This window comes from Lonchura striata, chromosome 10 (assembly GCF_050655825.1).
Source record: "Lonchura striata isolate lonStrDom1 chromosome 10, ASM5065582v1, whole genome shotgun sequence".
NCBI classification, from domain to species: domain Eukaryota; kingdom Metazoa; phylum Chordata; class Aves; order Passeriformes; family Estrildidae; genus Lonchura; species Lonchura striata.
The window spans coordinates 2322267-2332722 of record NC_140712.1 but is presented as its reverse complement, the minus strand read 5'-3'; the positions used below and the strand labels follow the sequence as shown (position 1 = coordinate 2332722).

Below are 10456 nucleotides of genomic sequence, written 5' to 3'. Positions count from 1 at the left end.
TGGCACGGTGTTAGAGGGAAATGCCGCGGGAGACAAGACTCATGATATCATGATCATCAAGTCTCAGTTTATTGTAACAGATTTCACAGTTTATATATGTTCGTTAATTAGCTCATACATATTGCAAAAGCCAAGCTCATGATTGGTTGCTATGTGACTTGTACTATTATCTTAAAAGTATCTTTATGATCGATACATGCCTGTCCGGCTGGCCTTGCAGTTAGAACAGCTTAGTACCCCCTTTGTTCTTCTCTATCTACTTCTACATACTAAGCAATTTCAATATCCTGCTTTCTGCACATCATCTATTCTTCAGGGCCATGCGAACTTTGCAGCAGTCACGTAGCCCTCCCTATTTGGATTAATTTTACAGTATCATGTCCCTTGTCGTTCAACCATTCCTCTGTCAGGCGCTCTTCATCTCCCCCGTTTTCCTTTTGGACAAGAAGGTGTGCATTCAACATTTTCTGCAAAAGCTGCTGCATCAAGCCTTGTAAGCAAGTAAACACACAGGGCAAAACAAGCAAAAGTATCACAATTATGCTTAGAACTATTATGCCATATTTGATGATGTCCCTCAACCATGGTCCGATCCCCAATCCTTTCAGCCAGCCTTCCAAGCCCAATCCGTCCTCCACCTTCAACTGTTGAGTTAGCTCGGTCAATTTTCGTATTTGCTTATGGATAGATGTAGAGTGATCAGATAAGTTCATGCAGCACATTCCTTCAAATTCCTCACAACCATGACCTTGGGCTAGCAATAGGAAATCTATAGCCGCCCTATTCTGTAGTGTGGCATGTCTTACTGAGTCTACGTCCAAAAGCAGGTCACTTAAGGCCTTTGATGTAGCATTCGTCTGTTTAGCTAGCCAGCACCCCAGCTTGTTGAGTTGAGCTAATGCTCCTGCTGAGGCAACACCAGGCGCTAGGAAAGAGGCAGCAATAATCGCCTCAGGGGACCAAAATCTAACATTATCTTGACAGTTACTGGCAAAGTTATGTACACTGCGTCGCAATCTGCTGCCATGATGACGCCGAGCCATGTCTAATATCATTGATGTGTTGGGTGTCAGCAATGACAATCTTCCTAACGAACAAGGGCCTCCCTTTATTCTGGAAGGTATGCCAGCCCAAGCTCTGTCACCACAAATAAAGAATATTCCTTGGGGCAAAGAAAGCGGATTATTTGTTGACTTTGAAACCTTTTTGGCCGTGTACTGACACCAGATACTACTGTTTCTGTAAATTGGCAAAGTGGAATTAACGACAATTGCAGACTCATTGATTCTCTGTTGCTTGCTTGTCCAGTTAAAGTACAAACAGCAATCCATGCCAACTGCCCCCAGTAGCTCTAGCTCCTGGGGTTCTGCCGGGGCAATCGGTAAGTAGGGAACCCACCTGTCCCAATTATCTACAGTAGTATTCAAATTTAAATTATCACAAGTTGGAACACATGTAGGACATGGCCATGTATCCAATGGTAGACCGACTAGGCAGGTGGAGAACGGATTGCCTGGGGAAGATAAAGCAAGACAGATGGACTCTTGCCCTGTTAGATTTGCCATTGTGACCCATACATTTGTTTTAGGTTGAGGTGGGACGTATGCCTGCACACTTAGCAGCACGGCTGCGACGACGAAACCTCCTACACTGCGTGTCCCATTCCTCTGGGTCAACTTGCCACTGAATGGGGATGCCGATACCATTCTGACAACAGGAATCTATAATCCCTGTCCTTTTAACACCTAGAATTTTCTCTACTAAGTGCTGTACCCTCCAAGCTAGCCTTCTTAATTCCAGGTCTTCTGTATTTTCTATTAATCTCAGGCTCTCCCTGATAGGCTGACCTGTTAGTCGTGTTAAAGCGCGCTGTGGTGAGTCAAAGCTCCACTGGCGCTGACAGGTAAGACACCGGAATGCAGAGGTAAGGTGGTGCTGATGAATCCACCAACGATGAGAGCACCCTCCACAATATATTTTTACCCAAGATTGGTGGTCATAACTATTGCAAGTCAAGCAAGCAAGCGGACAAAAGCGGTCAAAGTCTCTAGCTAACTGAGGCAAGAGGCAGTCTTCAACTTCTCTCTCCGAGTCAAACAGGAATTTAATCTGAAACTCTTCTTCTAGTTCATACAGGATCCTGGAGATCGTCCTCTGTAGGCACTGCCTCCTTCTCTGCTCCGGGCTGGTCATTGGTGGGCCGCACCCACTTAGCTGGGACCCACACAGTACCTGTTGGTGTAGAAACACACAGATAGCCCCTGCCCCAGTATAATACTTTGGCTGGACCTTGCCAAATCCCTGTTTTTGGATCTCTATACCTGACTACCATTTGCGGAGGGGTAGGGGCTTTAGAGGCAAAATGAGTAATTGCTGCGGGTAACCCCCCATCTCCAAAAATACATAAGTGATTAAGCACAAACAGGCATTTCAATAACCTATCCTGCACGCTGACTGTATCAATGTATTTTTCCAGATATTGTTTAAGAGTTCCATTGGCTCTCTCTACTATTGCCTGTCCAGTAGGGGAGTTTGCAATCCCTGTAACGTGCGTGATGTTCCATGTTTGCATAAAGCGGGCAACATGTTTACTGCAATAAGCAGGGCCATTATCAGTCTTGATCTTCTGAGGCACTCCCATAACTGCGATACAGCTGCTGAGATGTCGCTCCACATGAAGGGCCCGTTCTCCTGTCTGAGCAGTAGCCCATATGTAATGGCTGTAAGTATCAATAGTCACATGGACGTACTTCAAACGACCAAAACTAGGTACATGGGTGACATCCATCTGCCAAAGTTCATTAGCTTGCAGGCCTCGCGGATTTACTCCTATTCCCAGGCCCACTCCTCTGTTGTGATGGCTACATATGGGGCAAGCCTTAACAATAGCTCTAGCTTCTTGTAGTGGAATACGGAACTCCTGTGATAGGCCTTTGGCATTCTGATGAAAGATAGCATGGTTCTCTCGGGCCATTGTTTGCCGTGGAAGTACTACTTGATGAGCAATTGACACTGACACTAATTTGTCGGCTCTGGCATTGCCTGCTCCCAGTCCTTCATTCCATTTGTGGCTGCGGACATGTGTGATAGAATATGCCTCCCTTCTGTTCCTTAAGGCGCGCTTTAATTGAAGAAAGAGCTCGTAAAGGCGCTGATTTTGGACCTCCTTGATGGCGGCATCTTCAATCCTTGATGCTACTCCTACGACATAGAGTGAGTCAGAAACAACGTTCAGCGGCCCCAACAAGTGAGACACTGCCCAAATAACTGCCCTTAACTCCAATGTCTGTAAGTTGTCCTGAAATGTTGCCTCCAGTATCTGGTAATGCCATTGTCGTTCAACCATTCCTCTGTCAGGCTCTCTTCAGCACGGCTCTTCCATTGGCACATCTGCGCTCATCTGGGACTACTCCGCTCTCCCAGGGCTCCTGGTAAAGGATGGAGAGCAGCCTGGCAAGCTCTTTCTCCAGCTCCCTCTGTGCTCTTGGGGAAGGTAGAACCTTCCACAGGAAAGCAACTGCTGCCACAAGGAGTGGGTGGCATCAGGCACCTCTGGGGAAGCCCCTCAGGAATGCTGTATCCTGAGGGAACACTGTTGGCCTTGACCTGTTGGCACCTGCAAAAGCTTCAAATCAGCTGCCTCAGCTCCCAGGGCCTCTCTTGGCCAGCATCCTGACGTGGATGCAGGACGGCTGCCAGGCACTGCTGGGACCCAGCGGGACAGGACCGGCTGTCTCGTGCCCACGCAGCAGCCCTGACACAGCCAGGGCCATCCCGAGAGCAGACAGACGCTCACGGGCCAGCAGAGAGGAGCGAGGAGCCCTGGGCTCCTCTCAGGGTACCTCAGCTGGGCTCGCTCCACAACACGCCCCCATTGGAAGGCCTGCTGATGCCCAGCTGCCAGAAATGCCTCCCTTGTGCTCTCCAAGATGCACAGGGAGAGCCAGTGAGCAGGACACCTTGGCAGGCAAACCTTCCAAGCCTTTTCTGAGGCCTGGCACACACCAAGATCAGCCAAGACTCTCCACCACTCTGCCTGGCCCACCCAGCCCAGCTCTGTGCTGGCCCTGGGCCACAGCAGCTCCCAGTAAGCAGGAGGCAAATCTTGCCAAGAGTTGAAACACAGCAGACAGGGAAGATGTGAAAAGTGAGTGTGTAAAGGCCTTTTAATTCACAGCTCCCACAGAGAGCTTTGGGGCTCACAGATGGACAGAGATGGTTCTGCTCACCCCTCTGTCCAAAGGGGGGTAACACACGCTGCTGCAGGTGCTTGGGTTGGTCTCTGCAGGTCCAGGTGGATGCCAAACCTGCTCTTCACAGGCTTCTCCTTTGCCCTGCCCCTCTGCCAGGTTCTCTAAAAACCCTACAGCCCTGCCTTTGCCCTGTCTTTTGGGGGTAAGAAATGGATTCTGGAGCTTTGTGAAACCAAGCCCCGTCTCGTTTGTTCCTGGCACCTGCAGCTGCACGCTCCCTGGACACCATGAACTCAACTTCTGGAGGATTTGTGGGTTCTGGGGGAATTTTGGGCAGTGTTCTCCATCTCTTTGCACTCCAAAAGCCAAGAGGGATGAATTTGTCACCACAAAACCACTCAATCCCACTAAAAACAACTGAATTTTTACCTATAAAGGCACAATCCCACCTCAAATTGCATGTTCTGACCTCAAAAAAACTCAATCCCACAGAAAGCTCACTTGATTCCACAGCTGCCAGGGTGAGATGGGGTTGGGAGGAGATTGGGAGAAGTGGGATCCCAGTTTGGAGTGGTGGGATGTATTTGATAGCAAAGAAAACTTTCAGAGTTACTGATTTATGTCCCCTTCATTTTCAGTCAGTTCTGTTTGTAGAGTGGCTACTTCTCAGCTGATTAAATTCCTATAAAAATCATTTTTTTAAAATCAGCTGGCCCAAACAATCCAAAAACCAACATTCATATAAAACCACCCATCTGCAATTATATTTTTTAAAACTATTTAAATTTTTTTAGAGTGTTTAAGGGTGTTTTTAAATTTTAATTGTTTGGTTAAATTGTATGAGACATTATAGTGGTGTTTGGTTTCGTGTTTAGTATATTTGTAGTATGAATTGTTTTATAAGGTGTGTTCGATTGTATGTTGAGATTGGCCGGTGCTGGGAGAGGCGCTGGGCTCTGCCTGGCAACTGATGAGTCAGAGCCGTCCCGGGCGCTGATTGGCTGAAAATCGCCAGGCGGGACCAGCGCCGAGTTCCTGCCTGGGAACTGAATCGTCATCAACGCCGCGCGCTCTGATTGGCCAGGATCTGCTTCGGGGCGGGGCCGGGAGGAACTGGGGACCCCCAGGAGCCCCCCGGGTTTGGGGGTTCCCATCCCCCCTCGGCCCCCGGGGCGGCCTTGGGGCCACCCCAACACCCCAAAATGGGGAGGGTCCCCGGAGCCGCTTGGAAGCCCCAAAAATGGGCTGGAAGCGGCAGGAGCCGCCCCGAAAAGGGATTGAAGGGTCCGGTCCGGGAATGGCTCCATCCGGATTGGGGCGGGCTGGGATTGAGGGAGGGTCCGGTCAGCGGCTGCGGAGGGGCTGGGATTGGGGAGGGGTCCGGGATTGAGGGGATGGGTCCATTCCGGGACTGGGGCAGGATCGCTCCCTGGGGGTGGGCTCCATTATTGAGTCAGGGTCTCTCCCCTTCCCGATCCCAATCCCGTTCCCTGATCCTGTTCCCGATCCCATTCCCATTTCTGTTCCCGTTCCCGGGCCAGTTCCCGATCCCGATCTCATTCCCAACCCCATTACACTCCCACTCCGGATCCCGATCCCATTCCCGTTCCTGTTCTCGATCCCGATCCCACCGCTGTTTCCAGGGAATGGCTCCTATCCCAACCCCGACCCCAAACCCGGGGGGTCAAACACTGGGGTCAAACACCCCAAATCCCAACACTGGGAGGGGGGAGGTCAAACAGCCCCAAACCCAAACTCTGGGATGTCAACCTCCCCCCTGCCCCAAACCCCCCAAATCCCAGATCCTGGGGTGTCAAACACTCCCCAGTTCCCAAAAGATGGTGTTAAATCCTCTTGACCCGAAATCCTGGGGTTCAAAATATTTGGGGTGTCCAACACCCCCAATTCCCAAAGTCTGGGGTCAAATACCCCAAATCCCAAATCCTGATGTGTCAAACACCCCCATCCCCCAAAGTTTGGGGTTAAAACCCCCAAGACCCGACTCCTGGGGTTTGAAATATCTGGGTTGTCCAACCCTCCTCCTCGTCAAAGTTTGGGGTCAAACCCCTCAATTCCCAAACTTTGGGATCAATCCCCCCCAATCCCAAACCCTGGGGTGTCAAATCCCCCTGATCTCCCCCACTTTGAGGTTAAATCCCCCAAAATCAGTTGGTCAACCCCCCAAGTTTCCAAATTTTTGGGTCTAAACCCCCAAACCCCAAATCCTGGGGGTTGAAACACCTGGTTTGCCAACCACCCTGACCCAAACATTTGGGGATGAAACCCCCTGATTCCCAAATCTTGGAAAAAAAAAAAAACAAGATCCCAAACCCTGGGGTGTCAAACCCCCCTAAACCCCAAATTTTAGGATCAATCCTCCCAGTCCCCAAAGTTTGGGGTCATGACCCCCCCCCCCCTCCCCCCACAAATGTGGGGCCTGTGGGACCGAGGGACCATTGTGACACCACAGGGCCTCAGGGAACCATGGAGACCATTATGACTCTTTGGGGTGTCATGGGCCCAAGGGACCATTGTGATATGGCGAGACCCCAGGGGGCCAAAGGTCCATTGTGACATTGCAAGACCTCATGGAATCATGGAGACACCATTAAGAGACTGCACAACCTCATGGAACCAAGGGGCCATTGTGCCTCTGTGGGGCACCATGGAACCAAGGATTCCATTGTGACACTGAGGGGACTCATGGGATCATGGAAACCATTGGGACACTATGAGCCCCCATGGAATAAGGAAAGCATTGTGACACTGTGAGGCCTCATGGCACCAGTGAGACCATTGTGACCCTGGGGGTCCCCACAGAACCAAGAGGACCATTGTGACACTGTGGGGCCTCGTGAAACCAAGAGGCCTTTGTGACACTGCAGGGCTGCAGGGAACCAAAGGTCCATTGTGACACTGCAGGGCCTCGTGTCATCAGTGTTCCATTGTGACCCTGTGGAGCCAAAGGAGACCATTGTGACACTGCAAACCCCCAGAGTCCAAAGGTCCATTGTGACATTGTGGCCTCATGGAACAGAGGAGTCCCGTGACACTGTGGGGCCTGGGAACCACGGAGACCACTGGGACACTGTGGGGCCCCAAGGAACCAAGGGAACACGGAACAGGTCTGGCTGGTTTGGCCTCCAGGGGCTGCCTGACAGCTTGGCACCTGCAGGGTCTCTTCTCATCTGCTATTGAAGCACTGGGGCTTGGGGCTTTCTTTCCTATGGAAAAGAACTCTCCTTCTCCTCCAGGTGTCCATGGCCAGAATTCAGATTTCATCTCTATTTCCTTATATCCAGGGATTGTTCCCATGGACATATTGCCAGGAAAAATCAGGCTGGCAGTCATTTCTTAAGGGTCACTGCTTACCTGTCCACAAAAGACTAGGGAAGGCTCCATGCTTTCCCTCCTATGGGGAAGAACTGTGCTGCTTCTCCAGGTGCCCATGGGCAAAATTTGGATTCTGTCTCCAAAATTCCCTATATCCAGAGACTGCCCCCAGACAAAATCTGCCATTCCTGCCAAGTCTGGCTGGCCTTGGCCTAATGAGGCTCTCACCTGACTTCCTATGCACTAGGGCTCTATGCTTTCCTTCCTATGGAAAAGAACTGTCCCTCTCCTGCAGGTGGTCATGGCCAGAATTGGAATTTCACCTCCAAGTGCAGATTGTGACAGACTGGAGGTGATTGTTGGCTGGAAACATTTCATGTGTGAGGGAGGAAAGGGCAGGTCCACCCTTGCCCTGCCCTGGAACCCCAGCCCTGCCCTGCCCTGGAACCCCAATCCTCCCAGAGCCTCTATCCCAGCCCAGCAGTGTCTGCCAGTCCCTGGCACAGCACAGGCAATGCTGCACAGCCACCTCTGGAGCCCCAGCCCAGCTCCTGAGTGACCAAATGACCCCAAGTCCCACCTGGGGGAAGGGCCCAGGAAGACCAAGGGGTATTTAAGGCTGACCACAAGGCAAGCACACATCTTGACCTTACCTCCTCTTGGAATTTCCATCTGAACACTGCTGGAATCCAGGAGTTGGTAGATGAGTGTGTGCTTCTCTCTGTGTATCTTATTTTTCTCTCTTTCTGTATCTACTTCTTCTATTTCTGTACTCTTGCAAATATTGATTAACTTAAAATTGAACAGGCTTAGAGTTTGTGAAGCTGAGTGGGCCAAGTTAATGCTTTGAGAAGTTTTGTCGTTGTTGTTGTTGTTGTTGATTGAATGCTATATTAAAACGTTTGCCAAAGTTTCTCTGATTTTCTAAATTTCCCAGTAAAAGCTGGTTTGTTGTTTAGAGCTCCTGAGAAACTCTTGATAATATTGCTTCAGTACATCCAAATCAGAGGACACAGATTATTGTCATTCCTTTTAAATGTCTCCATTAGAGAGTTAAATGTCTCCTTGGTGCCACAGGGTCACACTGGCCCCTTGTTTCCATGGGGCCCTGCAGTGTCACACTGGTGGTGTCATATTGGATCCTTGGTTCCATGAGGCCCAGATGTGTCACGCTGGCCTCTTGTTTCCATGGGGCTCCATAGTGTCACAATGGTCCCTTGCTTCCATGAGGCCTTGCAGGGTCACAGGGGTCTCCTTGGGGCCACAGGATCACAATGGACCCTTGGTTCCATGGGCACTCACAGTGTCAGAAGGGTCTCCTTGGCTCCATGGGGCCCTGCAGAGCCCCTTGATTCAACGAGGCCTCAAAGTGTCAGAATGGCCTCCAGGATTCCAATGGGCCCCACAATGCCACAATGGACCTTTGGTTCTGTGGGGTCCCACACTGTTCCATGAATCCTTAGTTCCATGGGCCCTGTAGCTCCTTGGTTCCATGGTGCCACTCAGTGTGACAGCTGCCCCTTGGCCTGCCAACACTCCATAGCGTCACAATGGCCCCTCGGTTCAATGGGGCCTTGTGGTGTCACAATGGCTCAGTGAGGCCTTTAGTGTCACATAGTGTCCCTGATTCCATGACTGTTGGAACCCTGGATGCTGAGAATGTTCAACTTGCTGTGCTGAAAGGCACAGACTTGCAAGAGAACACTGCATTTGACCTGAGGTTGTGGAGAAGGCTTCCAAAATTGATTAATAGCACTGGGGTTACAGGTGTGCAGTTGGTTAGACGTGTATACAACCACAGGGTGGAAAAGTTAGAGTTTGGGGGTTTAGAACATAGTAATAAATATGAAGCAAGATGGAGGTTTTAGGGTGGAGACAGGTTCTTCTCATTTACCTTCTTCTTACCTCCTTCTTCATGGGTTTGGGTGATATTTTGTGATTGGACAGAAAAGTCTGCACTGCTGGCTTCGAGGGATCAGTTATTGGGTCAAAAGGGAAAATAATTTCGGTGTAATTTCTTGATTGGATAGTTTTAAAAGACCTTGTAACAAGAGATATTTGGCCATTTTGTGACTTGCTAATGAAAGACTGCAGAACTCAGTTGTGAGGCTGCAACACTGATAAGAAACAAGAAGAACCTGAGTCTGAACACGAACTACCCTCTCAAGTACCTTCAATCCTGATCACAACACAGGTAGAAAAAACAAGCAGAGCACCCACACCTAAGGCCTGGCAGTGTGACAACAGACCATTGGTGTCACTGAGCCCCACAGTGTCACGATGGTCCCCTTGGCCCCACGAGGCTCTGAAGTGCCACAGAGGCCCTTTGGTTTCACAAGGCCTCAAAATGTAGAAATGGTCTCCATGGTTCCATGAGGCCCTGCTGGGTCACAATGGACCTTTGGTTCCAGGATGCCCCAGAGTGACACAATGGTGACACAATGGTTCCATTGGACCCTTCATCCCATGGAGACCCACAGTGTTCACTGCAGTCCCCTTGGTTCTATGAGGCCCTGCCATGCTCTTTGGCCCCTTGGTTCCAGTGGGTCCCAAAGTGTCAGAACAGTCTCCATGGTTCCATGAGGCCCCACAAAGTCACTGTGCTCCCCTTGGTTCCACAGGGCCCCACAGTGTCACAATGGACTCTTGGCTCCATGAGGTGCCACGCTGTGTCACAATGGCTCATGGTTCCATGAGGCCACACAGTTTAAAAATGCTCCCTTGGTTCCATGAGGCCTCGCTGTGTCACAATGGACTTGGAGTTCCATGAGCTTTCCTACTGCCAAAAACAGTCTCCCTGGTTCCAGAGTGTCACCATGGTCCCTTTGTTCCATGAGGTTCCATGGCAGAACCTTGGTTCCATGGCCACCTTGGTTCCGTGTGATCTTGCAGTGTCACCATGGACCTGTGGTTCCACGAGGCCTTGCTGT

The 10456-nt window shown here is 50.4% G+C and overlaps 1 protein-coding gene across 1 annotated transcript; it reads right to left on the bottom strand.

Annotated features, from left to right (window-relative positions):
• Positions 1-338: 338 nt before the first annotated feature.
• LOC146766466 (uncharacterized) lies at positions 339-1905 on the bottom strand. Its single transcript, XM_085588375.1, has one exon. It carries the CDS (start codon positions 1704-1706, stop codon positions 339-341), a length of 1368 nt encoding a protein of 455 aa, XP_085444501.1. The 5' UTR covers positions 1707-1905.
• Positions 1906-10456: the final 8551 nt, after the last annotated feature.